The sequence below is a fragment of the Salvia hispanica genome, chromosome 3 (assembly GCF_029641045.1).
Source record: "Salvia hispanica isolate PSC_SH4W2 chromosome 3, Shi_PSC_v1, whole genome shotgun sequence".
Lineage (NCBI taxonomy): Eukaryota > Viridiplantae > Streptophyta > Magnoliopsida > Lamiales > Lamiaceae > Salvia > Salvia hispanica.
In genome coordinates this window covers 31,797,612-31,813,922 of record NC_142694.1, presented here as the reverse complement: position 1 = coordinate 31,813,922, position 16,311 = coordinate 31,797,612, and the positions used below count along the sequence as shown (strand labels likewise).

Below are 16,311 nucleotides of genomic sequence, written 5' to 3'. Positions count from 1 at the left end.
CTCCCAACGAAGCCAACATAAATCCGATCCGAATACAAAAAAAAAAGGCATTTTCATTTTGATGGTATACCAGCAAAGGGCTTATTTGATCTTTGCCCTGATTCGTCATACCTTTATCACTTGTGTTTACTCTCAAAGTTTATTACTTGAAGATTTCAAGTTGAGTGATGGTTCCTTATTATGCCAGATTGGGAGTTTGAATCTTTTCAAGTTGGCGACAGCTTTTGTGATTTATATAGTTAAATAAGGCATTTATTTTTTCTTCTAGTTTTGTTTTAACACTTAATTGTTATGTCATTTCTATTATCATTGCTTGTATTGTTTTTGGATCAATTAAAAGGCCGTATTGTGACACATGACAAGTTCATTCCATATGCTCACTAATGTGTCTTGTCTTTTGCTTACTTTTTTTATTTCGTGTCGAGACATTTTATACCCTACTAATAAGTTCAATTTATTTCCCTCCAAAAAAATCACACACATACCCCCAATGAGCATACATTTATAGTTGGATACAAATTTTTTATTATGAGCATAAAAAGGACTTATTTTGTTATTCATATATTTCAAGCATTTCACTTAACATCTATCATCGGTACATACAATAAAAATATTTAAAATTATTTTACTCACACTATTCAATTTTTATGTATAAAATCAATTCTACACATTACCAAGTATTTATTCTCCTCCAATATGGACGCAAAGAATGCATATTGCATACACTCACACTTATTCTCCTGCAACTCATGAACACAAAATACGATTACGAAATGTAAGGAGAGGTGTTCGTTTTGCAAGATTGTATATCAGAATTAAATATGTAGTATGTAAGTGTGTTTGGTTCATGAGATTCAATCTCACAACTTAATTATGGATGGATAATCATGAGATAATTAGTCTAAGCTAATCCTCTCTAATTAAAATAATCTCACAATTCAACCTATATTATATATTTTGGTATTATTTTATCTAGAAAATCGAATAACACCGTAGAGTGTACAGAGTAGTGTATAGAGTGTACAGAGTAGTTGCATTGCTGATGTTCTGACAAGATATGCCGCACGATCAACGCGAAGCTGCCACATAGACTTATGTAATAAATGTAGGTGCACGAATTTTATTTTGAATGAGAGGATATGATCATTTTGATGTACTCATAGCCAAGTAACTCATCCCAACTTACATATACTGTCCAATCAAACTATTCATTTAAATTCTCTCTAGTTGAAGAATTTGTGGAAATCATTGTTTCCTTGTGACAGAGGCAATCCACATTTCCAAATCATGCATTAAATCAAGATCCTCTTCCCTTTAGAGAAATTAGTTCAATTAATATTTGAAATTATTATCCATGTAAGATACATGGATATCAATAGTAGCGGATTTAGGGGTGCGGGGGGGGGGGGGTGTTTGGTGGACTAACTTGTGGTGGTGTGATTTCTTTCGATCTTTGCTGACTGTGTAGTTGCTCGTTTCTTTTACTCCATGCTTTATGTGTTGATGGTAGGTATATATGTCATATCCTTTGCCTTTGTTCCTTTTTCACTCTTAGTTATTGTGTTTATTCGTGTAATTTGTTAAGCTGTTGTTGTTCTTGAACATTGCACTTGATGTTGCTAATCAATTTCAATTGATATGTTTTAAATCTTTTACATAAATGATATGAGATTGTATATTATTAGTAGATTATTATATTGAAGCACAACTATGCTTGGATCAAGTGAACGCACCCACAACCACATCTTTTTATATTCTGACAACTTAATTTCGACTTCACTTCAATAAATATTATTGTGAGAGTTGTTTATTTTTAGTGGACCTTAATTAATGATTTAATAGCAAGACCGAGACACTCATATGAATTATATCCGTACATAAGTTCATATATACTTTTTTATTTTGAATAAATCATAAGTATGGATTGCCTCTGTCGCACTGAATAAAATAATATACGTATTACGGTTCATAGAAAATACATTTAATTAGATGTTATACGAATTAAATATTTGTTTAGCTTGCTTCTATGTGTGTATTCCAATGCATACTAAATAATCACACTGAATATTCTTAGACGAAATTGTATTTCAGTATGGAGCCTGAAAACAAGTTTATAAATTTGCATATTTAGGCATTACTCAATTTCCAATGTACATCATCTTTCACTACAAATTGCATCCCAAAATTATATAGTGATATATATGGCTTAACATCGTCCTTTGGCGTAATTACACTATATTAAATTGCATAAACAATTCTTTGTTTATTTCGTTTATATTCGCTATTATTTGTGTTTATTTTGCCAGAAGAAAGTATCGATATATTTGAAAAATCAAGTGAAAGGTAGCATCGGCTTTGAGTTTCGTGGATCATATATTATGAAAATCGTTTAGGGGGAATCGTAACATTTTTCATGTGTTTTGAATCTTTTGATACCTTCAATTGTAAAATCCTAACTTGAAGTTGAATAAGAAAATACTTTAATTTCTTCACACATGATTTATGACGTGAATGTTAGCTAAATATCAGCATTCCAAACTTTTCATGCAAATAATAAATATTTTATCCATTTATCATAAAAGAAATATCTAGTACAATGATGATCATGGTAATTATCATTGGCATACTAATATCCAAACAGTTGTACGATTCAATACAATTTTAGAATAACGTACCGACAAGGCAATCTTCATACTATATAATACTAGTACTATTGATATTAACTATTACTACTATTATTTGATTGATCGAGAAATTTCGAGATCATCCCATTGTGCTCTAGATCCAAGTAACACTTTCTTTTAGCTAGCTACATCCTTAATTTTTGGTTTAATACAACAAAATTAAGTTCATATATGTATTTAAATCAAGCTTAATGTATCTACAAATTACAATTCAAGCATAATGTATCTACAACTCAAGCTTAATGCACTACAATGTGAGCATTTGTGTCGCACTTCGTTAGCTCGGTATGAGTCAAGAATGGCGAGTTCAAGAAACACTTGTGGGGTGAGATACATTGAAGAAGGTTGCCGTCGATATCTGATGGGAGAATACGTGCGGCGGTTTCGATAACAATGGTTGACTAACGAGAACAAAATAAATAATTATAATGGAACTAGAAGTAACTCCATCAAAGGTGGAGGGAGTATCATTGAGTTTTCCTGCTCTCATGGGCTGACGATACTCTTTCAAATATTCAAGGTCGAGATAGAAACTTTTAATTATACTTAATTTTACCAAACAACGGGATGTAGATATTTATAATATAATTTTTGAAATGTTACGTAACACTTAAAACATAAAAGACATCCGAATTGAACATATAATTAATGCATATGACAAACCGTGTTTTATTAGTTATATAAGCTCTTCCAATCACATAAACTAAGCTCAATCATTTAACTTATTTTGAAATACTATAAGTTCGTAGTAATATTTTATTAAAAGGTTAAAAAATATATTGTCAACTGCTTAGCATAAACTAAGCCCCAGACTTCTTTTGAGTTGTAATTTTATTGCCAAATGTGTGCACTGTGACCAACGGTCTTTATTATGCTACATATTTATATACAGTATTTATTTATTTATTTATTTTTGTGTTTGTGGGTGTGCGATGTAGAGTAAAAATAATTGAAAAATCAAATAAAACTTTGAGGAATGAATATTTAGGATTTTTTCAGAATAAAAAAAATGAACCAAATAGTTGAGGAATATTCCTTCTTAGTTGAAAATATATACTGATTTTCACCCAATTAAAATGATGGAATATAGAATAATAGCTATGAAGAATTGGGGTTGGTGGAGAATGATGATACGACCATTCCTAAAAGAATTATAAGTAAAAGTAAAGAAATCTTAAATATTAGAAAAAACAAAACTATATTGCAAAACAAGAGCATCTTGTCCCATTTCATTGGAATATTGCTGTTTAGATTCAATATATCCTCAAACCAACTCTTGTCGATCTAGTAAATTAATTACCAATCTGATTCTGAAGCATATTAAATATTGAATATGTCGAAATCACACGAGTAAAAATGATGCAACTTTTTTCCAATAATGTGACCGTTTTTTAATTGTTATACATGTAAAATCATCTCTCAAAAATATCTTGTACTAGGCCTGTCAAATCGGGTATCCATGGATACCCGATCTGAAAATTTCGGGTACCCGATCCCGAATTTCCCTAAAATTAATACCCGATACCCGATCCGAATTTTATTTCGGGTATCCAGTACCGAAAAATCGAGTATCCAGTCCCAATTTTGATTTTAATTTTAATTTTAATTTTTTTAAGAATTTTATCTACAAACTTATAGAAATACAAACATACAAACTTGAAGTAGTATTTAAGAGAAAATAACTTTAAACTTTTAAAAATAAAATTAAAATAAATTTAAATAAAACTATCTATTTACGCAAAATTGAACGGAATTTATATAACGCCACTATTTTTAAACTTAGTAGCTACATATATTAACTGAGCAATGCGCCATTGCCACTTTGATATAATGAGCCTTACCACCATTAACTAAAATAAAATCACAGATTCACATCTTATAATAATAAAAATTATGAACAATTTAATTTTCAACACTTTGATCATAAAAATTTATAATGAATTTATCACTTTGTTAAGTAAACATAGTGTTGTTGAATAATGTTCAACACTTTGATCATAAAAAGACAATAAAGAAAGTATATTTAATTGCTTATATTTTTAAAAATCCAAATAAATACATAATTTATTAAATTTTTAAAAAAATCGGATAATTCGGGTATACCCGATCGGGTATCGGGCCCTAAACCCTAAACCCTTACCCGATACCCGATAATCCAAAAATCTCACTACCCGATCCCGATCCGATACCCGAAAAATCGGGTTTCGGATATCCAATTACCCGACTTTTTCGGGTTTGGATATCGGGTATCCAATACCCAATATCCATTTTGACAGGCCTATCTTGTACTATCAATAATATCCACATAATACACATAATTTCATAGGATAGTGATAAAATGCAAACTTATATATTATACAAACTCAAAACTTCTCAACACAAGTTCAACACAGTTTCAATACAATATCAACACAGTGTAAAATTTCAAGATTTTAATGTCAACACAGTATCAACACAGCATCAATCATTGACTACGGTTGAAATTCTGTTGACATTTTCATATTGATGTTTTTTTGTGATCTGCTGATATTTTTTAATAATCCAAATCAGAGTTTTAAGTTTTGTACAATATTTAGAGTTTTCATTTTCACATGTGTATCATAATATAATTGGGTGGCAAAACTGTTAATTATTTTGGCTCGGTAGCAGCCAAATGGCACTCATGTACATACTTATATTCTTTTTGAAACTAAAATGAAGATGATTTTTTCATAAAAAAAAATATTCTGATTATTGAAATGGGGTTTAGGGCGATGATTTGAACTAATCAATTGTTATTACATCGTTGCGGGTTATTGAGGAGAGCATACCACGCGACTCTACCCCGTCACCCAATCAGCACCGCATGTGGGGTAAACCCGGATGGGTGGTGCGACTAGATATCAAAATATCTAATTATGACTGATTAGGTTAATTGCGAAAAATTCATGAATTTTGGTCAATAATTTTCCAGCAATTTACACTAAATAAAATTTCACCCAAATTAAACCACGTAGAAAAATCAAGAAAAACGTCAGTTTTTATAGTTAATTCTCAATGTTGCAAGACTCACTAACATTTGACCAAAATTCATAGTTTTCCGACAATTCACCTATGATTATTTGAATATTATTAATAGTTTAGGTGGCGAAAATGGTAGAAAGTATTTTTAATATTCTCCTTTAATTTATACATAAATATTTACACTATTACTGCCAGCAAACAATTTTGTCAGACTTGTCCAACCGCATCGCAGCAACCACGTTTATAAATAATAAGTCCATCCATGTTTTTCTTGGTAGAATCACTCCATCCTTTTCCCTTCCAAAAAACACTACGTTACTTCTTAACAAAACCCAAAAAGTAAAGAGGAAAAGAAAAAAGATCATAACCCAAATGGGAAGCACCACCTGCACAGTGTCGGAGCGCCGCCGTGCCGCGTGGCGCATGCGGCTGCGCTCCGCGTCACGCACCGCCGCAGCCTGCGCCGCGGTGGGCGTGACCACGCTCTACGGCCCGGAGTTCCTCCGGGCCCGCCACATAAAGTTCGCGGCATTCTCCTACCTGACGGCCGTGACGATCATCTCGGACGCCACGGCCGGGGAGGCGCTGCGCGGGTGCTGGCACGCGCTCTGCGCCACGGCGCAGGTCGTGCCGCTGGCCGTGCTGTGGCGCTGGCTGCTGGGACCTGCGGCCCAGATGCCGCCCCTGGCCGCGGGGGCGGTCGTGGCCGCGGCCGCCTTCGCGGTGGCGCTGCCGGAACGCACGCACCTGACCGCGAAGAAGATCGCGTTCGGGCAGATCGTGCTGGTCAGCTGCGCGGCCGTGCTCGGCGATGGGTCCACGGGGGGGTACATGCACCCGGTGTACCTCGGCGCGAGCACGGCGCTGGGAGCAGTGGCGGCGCTCTTCGCTTTGCTCCTGCCGTACCCGAGCCGAGCCTCTAGTAAGGTATGGTGGTTTTTGGTATGTTTGTGTGTTATGAATAAAAGATATCCAAGTCACAATTCGTCACTATAAAATATTGTAGGAGTATTTATTATTTTGATTGAATATAGTAGGAGTTGTTCTTACTTAAAATTGTTGTTGAATTTACTAACGGAAAGTGAACTAATTGAATAAAATGATCCATATTTTTTTCATTGGATATTGATAAAATACAAACTTATATATTGTACAAACTCAAAACTCTTCAACACAATTTCAATACAACATCAACACAGCATAAAATTTCAAGATTTTAATGTCAACCCAATATCAACACAATTTCAACACAACATCTCAATCATTGACTACCGTTGAAATTCTGTTGACATTTTCCTATTGATGCTTTTTTGTAATCTGTTGACATTTTTTAATGATTCATATCATAATTTTGAATTAGTACAATATTTAGAGTTTTCATTTGATCACATTCTTTTTTTCATTAATTCGTAGTTCTTCGATTTACCTTAATAATGGAATCTTAAATTTTGGATTTTACACTATGGTTAACAAGACGTGAAAACACAATATATGAGTATATCATTTATGTGGTATGTATGCAAGTAGGTACATACAATATATATACCTTTTCTCCTCTCATAAAAAATAGTACTCCCATAAATTAGTTTTTTAATATTCTCTTGTTCGAAGATAAATATTACATTTTCTTTATAATTTATCTCAAAAAAAATTCAAATTTCATTTTTTTTAAGTTCTCCTAATATATACTTAGAAAATATATTCTCTATATTTAATATATAAAAAGTTATTTTTTAAAGGAGTGAGTACAAATTATAGAAAATTACTCTCAATTTATTATTAACTTTTTATATATCCGTCTCATTATTTTTTTGCCACTTTCTCTTTCTCTCTTCTACTTTGTCCACTTTATCTATTTTTTTATCCAATTTTTTTTTATCTATTTCTGTCTTATATTTTTACCAATTTTTCAATAAAACTCGTGTTGTCCACTAATGAGACTAAAGTTGGTAGACGGGGGAAATATTATTTTTCTTCTAATCTTGACATCATTTTAAGATAAGATTAATATATTTAAGAATTGAAATATATAATAATTTAATATACAAAATCAAACCAAATTAAATAGTAATTCGTTTAATTTATTTGTCGTTCTTAAAAAGTCAGTTATTCTATTCGGCCATGTTGTCCACTTTGACGTGTTAGAGCATGATTCCAAAATACTACGTATGATTTTATTTAGAATCTAAATTTGCTTTCCTAAGGTCTTTATCTAATGATAAAATTTCAGTTACGCATGTGTCATTAGTAACTAAATTAATTTTCGAAATTATGAAGTACCTTATTTTAGTAATCAATGAATCTTACTATTATAATTCAATTTCTTCAACATATATATACATAAATAATTTATTTAATTTTTATATTTTCATTAATTAAAATAGAATAATTTTTTTACAATCCTAGTCAAATTGTACATATCCCAAGGTAGCTAAAGAAAAAAAATTTCTTGCTACTTACTAGTTACAAAACTTGTTTATTATTGAGTCAAAATAGCAAATTACATTTAACTCGTTAGACAATCTTAAGCGAACAATATTTTTTTCTTTGACTACAGGTGCAAGAGTTGTGCCGATTGTACGCCGAGAATGCTTCACAGAGAATGAACCTATACCTACGCGCTCTAACCGCAACGGACAAGCTAACCAAGATCGAACTCATCTCACAATCCAAGCCCTTGTCCGAAACCGGATCCAAGCTTTTCCAAAGTATCAAAATCTCCGAGGTAACTAACTAACTAACTAAATAACTACCTCTCCCAAAATTACTCCTTCATATTCAAGAATCATCAACTCAACCATTCTCTCTTTAGGATGGATTATGGTGGGAAAGGCCATGGAGGAAACCAACCAAGCTAGGAGAGAGACTCCAAAACATGGAGCTTGAGATGAGAGGAATAGAATACTCCTTGATTTCTTCAGCTACAGCCACTCCATTTCAAGGAGCAGAGCAGCAACAAATCTCCGAATTCACGCAAGCTATATCCACACGCATCGAGGAGAGAATCGAGCAGCTTCGTTGCTACTCTCCTTTCAATTCCAAAGTCGAAACAGAACTCGTGCCAAACTCATCATCCTTGCCCGATCCAAAGCTCCCATCCCCGAACCACGGATGGCTCTCGTTCCACCTCTCGTGCATACACATGTTCCTCAACGAGGCTGCGTGCTGCAATGCTGAGCCTCCAACGAAGACAGAAACAGGATTCAAGCGATGTATTCCCAGCCACGAGAGGCTGATGTTCGCGACAAAATGCTCGCTCAGCCTCAGCCTTGCAGTGCTGCTGGGGCTGCTATTCGACAAGGAGAACGGATGCTGGGCGGGCCTCACGATCGCCATCAGCTTCGTTGAAGGAAGGCAGGCGATATTCACGGTGGCTAACTCAAGACTGCAGGGGACGGCTCTGGGATCGGTGTATGGAGTGATATGCTGTTTTCTCTTCCATTACGAAGTGCTGAGGCTTCTGGCGCTTGTTCCGTGGATCATCGTCACAACCTCTCTGCGACACAGCAGGATGTTCGGGCAAACAGGCGGAGTGTCAGCAGCCATAGGAGCGTTGGTGATACTCGGGAGGAAGAACTACGGTGTTCCCACTGAATTTGCTATCGCTCGCCTCACAGAGGTTTTTATAGGCATAACGGCCTTCATTGTCGTGGACCTCTTCCTGCAGCCGACCACAGCAGCCACGCTAGCCAGGAACCACGCGTATTTAACAGCTTCCGCCCTGCAAGACTGCGTAAAAGGAACAAGAATGCAGAAAAACCAAACAAGTGATGAGTTTCTTGATATGAAAGAGAGGGAAAAGCATCTGAATCAACTAGTCTCTCAGCTGAAAGGGTTAGTAGCAGATGCAGAGACGGAGCCCAGTTTCTGGTTCCTCCCCTTCCGGGCTTCTTGCTACAAGAAGCTCGTTCGAACCTTCACCAACGCCGTGGATATGCTGTGCTTCATTACCCACAATCTTGAGCTGCTTTCCAAGCTAGCTGAGACTGAATCAGGAAGCAAATTTCAGGAGCAGATAAATAACGAGGTGCAACTATTCGAGGAGACTTTAAGCTCTGCGTATACACATCTCGAGCAAGGGATCGTCACTAAGCCGGAAGCAGTCTTAGAAGACATGGAGGCCGGGAAGCTATGCAGTCGAGAAAAACCAGGTGTTCCGTTGACAGAACATACAGAGGCCTCCCTTGCTCGAGAGGACGAAGGAGAAGACGATAAAAATCAAAGGGAAATGGTGATTCGGTATCTGAATGCAACAAGATTTTGCATCTCTTCATTGATGAAAGAGATGGAGGATATCACGTTTTGCTTGAGAGATATAGGATCATTGGTAGATTAACTCAACATATTTATCTAGATAAAATTCAATAATTTAGTATATATGTGTGCAACACTTGGTGCAGTTATGATGCCAAGATTCAAATATTTTATATGAAACAAACATTCATACATTTTCCATTTGCATATAAATATCAAACAATTTCACATCTCCACAGCTTAAAATGATACTGATGCAAATCATTAGCACATTCAAATCCTTTATCAAAACAACAAAATTGAACGTCTCAACATTCTACACAGCTCCAGATCTGAGCCGAATAAATCGAATTGAATCAACGAAAATCAAACATTGACTGGAAATGTGATTCGATAACAAAAAAATGCATAGAATTATAGCAATGAGGAGGCACAAGGTCATTGAAAACGTTGAAATTTCATTAGCTTTTGCGGAATCAAAGCGGCACAAACATAAACCCCTAATTCGGAAAACACAAACCCTAACCTTCCGATTGGATTCATCTATACATCAATTAAGCCTAAAACCTAACCGCCGAATCCGTAGAGAGTGCGTCCCTGCCTCTTGAGAGCGTAGACGACATCCATCGCCGTGACAGTTTTCCGGCGAGCGTGCTCGGTGTAGGTGACGGCGTCGCGGATGACGTTCTCGAGGAAGATCTTGAGCACGCCGCGAGTCTCCTCGTAGATGAGGCCGCTGATGCGCTTGACGCCGCCCCTGCGAGCCAGGCGGCGGATCGCCGGCTTCGTGATCCCCTGGATGTTGTCGCGGAGCACCTTGCGGTGCCGTTTCGCGCCTCCCTTGCCCAATCCCTTGCCTCCTTTGCCGCGGCCCGACATTTTTTTCGATTTGTGTTTGAGAAAAAGAGGGAATGAATTAGTTTTGAAATTTTGATGGAATATTGATTTTATAGGGAGATGGAGTGTGGGGGTAAGGGATTGGGACCGTGGATCTTGAGGTTTTAATCGTCGATCTGTGTGATGATTAGTTATCTATTGTTGACCGTGGATAAGACTAGATCTGACGTTCCCACTAGATGACTCGGATTCGGTTTTTTAAACTATAATTTTTAACTGATTTTGTCACTATTGCCATGGTTAAACAATAAATTATTACTACTCCATAATTTCTAAATTGGTTTTTTTTTAATTTAAGTTTTGTCAAATTCAATTGCGACTTTATTGGGTACTTGAATCCACAACAATTGTTCCATTTATTATTTCTACATGCTGGTGATTTTCGCCTGTTTCGTCTACCAAGTTAATTAGTTTGAGATTGTATGAATTGATTTTCTTTTTTTTTTCAAAAATTCATAAATAATTTAAAATAATACCAAAAAATAAAATTAAAATATTTTGGATTCCAAAAAAATAGAGTCATTTACGGACCTTTTTTTTTGGATTTTTATGATTTATTTTAATCCCAAAATCATCTATAAATACACACATTCATCATCCACTTACTTTTTCATACTAAATCATCTACATCTTCCTCTCACCCAAGCTCTCTCTAAAAAATTCAAAAATGGATTTCGCCAATCTCATTGCGGAAGCGGAGCGCGAAGAACAAGAATATTATGAACAATATCGTGCCGCCTATGAAGCCTATGTCGCCGCCAATACCCCCGCCCCTCCTCCTCGACTAACTAGAGCAAAACGTCGCTACATCCCTCGTGATCGAGAGGGAGCCCATGAAAGGCTCGTTGCCGACTATTTTTCCGACCAGCCGGGGTATCCAGAAGATTACTTTCGGCACCGTTTTCGCATGTCAAAACGGTTGTTTATGCGTATTGTCAACACATTGTCCACCCGCGTTGAATACTTTCAAGAAGGTGCAGATGCAACCGGTCGGCAAAGTCTCACGGCGTTGCAAAAGTGTACTAGTGCCATCCGACAACCAACTGGAATCCTATGCCTCAAGAATTTTTGTGACGGCGTTCGTTCTTCTTTCGGCGAGGAATTCCTTTGGGCACCCACCACCGACGATTGTCAACGGTTGCTTCGTCTTCACGAAACAGTCCACGGTTTTCTCGGTATGCTAGGCAGCATTGACTGCATGCATTGGAAGTGGAAGAATTGCCCGACTGCTTGGAGGGGGAAACACTTAAGCGACCACAAAGGTGGCGGCCCAACGCTTATCCTTGAAGCGGTCGCCGACCACCGCCTATGGATTTGGCATGCATATTTCGGTGTTGCCGGATCCAACAACGACTTGAACGTGTTATATTCTTCAGCACTCTTCGATGATGTTTTGAATGGTGTAGCACCGACGATCGACTTCACCGTCAACGGAAATGCATACCACATGGGTTACTATCTCGCCGATGGTATCTACCCAAGGTGGTCGACTTTTGTGAAGTCGTTCAGCAATCCACAAGAGCAAAGACGGATTCTTTTAGCGCAGCGTCAAGAGTCTGCTCGGAAAGACGTCGAAAGAGCTTGTGGTGTCCTTCAAGGCCGATTCAACATTGTGAAGTCCCCTTCTCGGCTTTGGTATGTTAAGAATATCGCTGACATCATGTACACGTATATTATCTTGCACAACATGATTATAGCTGACGAAAGACCGATGGCGACAAACTTTTACGATGAGGATGAAGCCGGAAGCTCAACCGCGAGGTCTCCCCCACGTCGAGGTGTGCATACGACGGTGAACGAGAGGATCGAAAGAAGACACACAATGCGCGATACAAGAGCCCACACTGAGCTACAAAAAGATCTAATCAATCACATTTGGGCGAAATTCGGCAACGAGTAGTGCGTCTTTTTAATTTTATTGATTTTTATTGTGTAATTTTTAATTTTTAGGATTTTAATTATGTAATTTTTAATTATTTTGTAATTTGTAATAGTATTTCGGGTATTTTTAATGCATTTTAATATTGTGGAAATATTTTTATTTAAATTGAATAATATAATGGTGGGACCCTTGAGCTTGTCCTTACCTAAGAGCACGGATGTGGGTGTTGTGCTCTTAGCTAAGGACAAAGAGTAAAAGTGGGTTTGGGCCCACCTCCGTGCTCTTAGCTAAGAGCACGGATGGGGATGCTCTAATGGCTCAACAGTAATATCAAGTTGTTTGGTGGATGGGTTAAATATTCACGCATGCTCATTACTCAAGTAAGAGCATCTCCAATGGTACTTCGGCCAGAAATCGGCCAGCAGTTTCTCCCCCTGCCACGTCAGCATCACTAACAATCCACCTGCCACATCAGATTTAGGCCAGCCATAGGCCAGCCGCAATAAAAATAATTCAAAAAATACTACATTTACGGAATTAAAATTACGATTAAATTACGGAATTAAATTTACGAGACATATACGGGAAAATTCATTAATTGCATTTAAAAAAGGTACATAGATAAAAAAAAAATTACATTTAAAAAGGTACATAATAAAGAAAAAAAACTATCGCCGTGCAATCCTCCGTGCCCACAACCCTTCAATTATATCCTTTTGGAGTTGAATATGAGCATCCACTTGGCGCATGTTGGCAAATTCCTTGAGGCGGCCGGCTTCATCGAGAGGTACCCCACGTCGTACACTAGGGGTGGCCGTTCCGTGGCTTGGACCGGCTTCATCATCATTGGCCCAACTAGTCAGTTGTACGCCTTCGTCTTCGACGATCATGTTGTGCAGGATAATGCAGGCGTACATTATCTGGGAAACACATCCGACATCCCACAAACGCGTTGGACTCTTAATTGCCGCCCATCGAGACTGGAGCACACCAAATGCGCGCTCCACGTCCTTGCGCGCCGACTCCTGTCGTTCCGCAAAGTAGGCCTTCTTTTCATCACTTGTTTGCCTGATCATCTTCACAAAGACCGGCCACTGAGGGTATATCCCATCCGCCAAGTAGTATCCCATATCATGCCGGTTGCCGTTGGCCACAAATGAGATGGCTGGACCGACGCCCTGGCACTTCTCGTTGAAGAGGGGAGACAAGTTCAGGACGTTGAGGTCGTTGTTCGACTCGGCTACCCCAAAATACGCATGCCAGATCCACAGCCGGTAATCAGCTACGACCTCGAGGATTATCGTGGGATTCTTTGAATAGCCGGTCGTGTAGGCCCCCTTCCAGCCAGTCGGACAGTTCTTCCACTCCCAATGCATACAGTCTATGCTATCTAACATCCCGGGGAACCCATGCTTCTCCCCGTGCATCTGCATCAAATTCTGACAATCTTCGGGAGTAGGGCTTCGAAGGTACTGCTCACCGAAAACGCTTATCACGCCCCCACATAAATCCTTCAGACATTCCAGGGCCGTCGACTTACCGATGTGGAGGTACTCATCCCACATGTCTGCCGCGCCTCCGTAGGCCAACTGCCTGATTGCCGCCGTGCACTTTTGAATAGGGGTGTGGCCGGGTCTGCCTGCCGCATCGTGCCTAAAGCGGAAACACAGATATCGACGCTCTAATGCGCCAACGATGCGCATAAACAACTCCATGCGCATTCTAAAACGCCGCCGGAACAAGTTGGCGGGAAACCGCGGGTTCTCTGAAAAGTAGTCGTCGTACAGCCGCTGATGTGCAGCGGTGTGATCCCGGTCAATCACTGCTCGGCGGTGGATAACCCGTGGAGGGCGAGGTATCGCCTGCTGTTCCACCATACGCATGTACCGCTCCATCTCGCGGTTCATGTAGGCATTCATAGCCTCGTTCATCCTCCGTTCGTACTCCTCAGCATCCCCACCACTACCACCCGCGTTACTCATCGCTCGATGATGCTCTTGTACAGAAAGTTAGAGAGAGAGAAAACTCTTTAAAACAAGTGGTGCAAATGAAAATGAAATGAAAATCGCGTTTATATAGGTTTTAAAAAAAAAAAACAAAAAACAAAAATCGGCCAGCGCCGAGCGATCGGCCAGCCCACGCCGGTTCGCTCGCCGATTTCGCGCTGGCCGCCTCCAATGGTTCGGCTAGCCGATCGGCCAGCGCGAAAAATCGGCTAGTCGGTCGCTAGCCGACCATTGGAGATGCTCTAAGACTCGCACTTCATTCCATCTTCGGGCATTGTTCTCTGCAGGCTTATTGATCTACACCTCCATGTGCGATTCATTGTATCTCATTTCTATAATAGAGGTAGGTGGCAATAAAGTGGAGTGGGTGGTAGGAGGTGGACAGAAGGACAGAGGAAAGGGAGTTGTGGTAGTGGTAGGGGGTTTCTATTTGTTCGCTTTTCCTCGTGTGCACTCCATTGTTGTCATTTTCGTAATGACAAATTATTACTCTCGATGGTCATCACTTTCTTACGTGTCGACATTGCTGCCACGACCCATGTCGAAGGCGGACTATGCATCGCCGACAACAATGGTCCTCTACTAGATGTCCCCAACAATAGTATTCACCCATGTTATGCCTATGCACTCCATGGCCTTTTATTGGACGTCATCAGGTTGGATTGTTGATGATTGATGTTGATTTTTGACTCTTCTTTGACGTAGTCTGACTGGTGTTGATGATTGTTGTCGTTTGTTGACCCTTTAATTATTCATCATTTTTGGAATGATAAAACGATCCATTATTGTTCACCGTCTAACCCAGATTATTAATAATTGTTGTTGGTTTTTGGACAGTAATTTTTTTTTTCTTATGATTATCTGCCATTGTTGCATTGATAAAGTGGATCACTATAGGACGTTGCCCATTCAGATTGCTCATGATGGTCTTATACTCTTCCATTGATATTTGTGTTGATTTCGATTTTTTATATGCAAAGTTTAAGAAAAAACAAATACAGTACTTCATTACTTTTATATATTAAACAATATACACATGAATACATCACATTCTATTTTCTCTATTAATATAAGTAATTAAACACAAAAGAATCTATTATACTATTATCTTAGCTGTTTATCTCAATTTTTTAATCTTAGGATTCTCAAAAATGTACAAATGAGCCCAACTTGTGAATACTCCAGTTGGAGACATATGCTTTCTTGTTGGGCCTTCGTATGTAGCTGAAGATATATGGGCCAATCTATTTCGACTTTACCCATTTATATCCAAATTCAAATTGAGAGTTTTATTTCTGGGTTGTTTATTAAACAATTTCATCATCTATTTTAATAACAAAAAAATCATGATATGTTCACTCAATAAGAAAATATGAGGAGGCTGATGTATCTTTTCAACATTAAATGTCATTAAAGAATTTTGTCATTTTTTTTTCTATCTAAGGAATTTGCCTCTTAAATGTGATTATTTAATTGAATATATGCCTAATTTGAATTTATTATAAAACCGACAAAAAATGAGTTTCTTTAGTGTGACATATATCTCTAGCACTACCAATAGTAAATTTTCTAGTTTATACTATTA

The 16,311-nt window shown here is 38.0% G+C and overlaps 2 protein-coding genes across 2 annotated transcripts; one reads left to right on the top strand and one right to left on the bottom strand.

Moving 5' to 3' along the window:
* The first annotated feature begins 5,964 nt into the window (after positions 1-5,964).
* On the top strand, positions 5,965-10,135 carry LOC125216685 (uncharacterized). The gene is made up of 3 exons (XM_048118445.2): positions 5,965-6,614; positions 8,245-8,412; positions 8,500-10,135. Exons 1-3 carry the CDS (start codon positions 6,060-6,062, stop codon positions 10,021-10,023), a joined length of 2,247 nt encoding a protein of 748 aa, XP_047974402.1. The 5' UTR covers positions 5,965-6,059; the 3' UTR covers positions 10,024-10,135.
* A 244-nt stretch (positions 10,136-10,379) lies between these two features.
* Positions 10,380-10,866, bottom strand: LOC125216686 (histone H4). Its single transcript, XM_048118446.2, has one exon. It carries the CDS (start codon positions 10,818-10,820, stop codon positions 10,509-10,511), a length of 312 nt encoding a protein of 103 aa, XP_047974403.1. The 5' UTR covers positions 10,821-10,866; the 3' UTR covers positions 10,380-10,508.
* Positions 10,867-16,311: the final 5,445 nt, after the last annotated feature.

What these genes read in the sequence shown, in the direction of transcription:
- LOC125216685 (XM_048118445.2), top strand. Translation starts at nt 6,060, where the DNA reads ATGGGAAGCACCACCTGCACAGTGTCGGAGCGCCGCCGTGCCGCGTGG. An exon ending in CGAGCCGAGCCTCTAGTAAG is followed by an intron (nt 6,615 to 8,244) that starts GTATGGTGGTTT and finishes CTTTGACTACAG; the next exon opens with GTGCAAGAGTTGTGCCGATT. An exon ending in AAAGTATCAAAATCTCCGAG is followed by an intron (nt 8,413 to 8,499) that starts GTAACTAACTAA and finishes TTCTCTCTTTAG; the next exon opens with GATGGATTATGGTGGGAAAG.
- LOC125216686 (XM_048118446.2), bottom strand. Translation starts at nt 10,820, where the DNA reads ATGTCGGGCCGCGGCAAAGGAGGCAAGGGATTGGGCAAGGGAGGCGCG.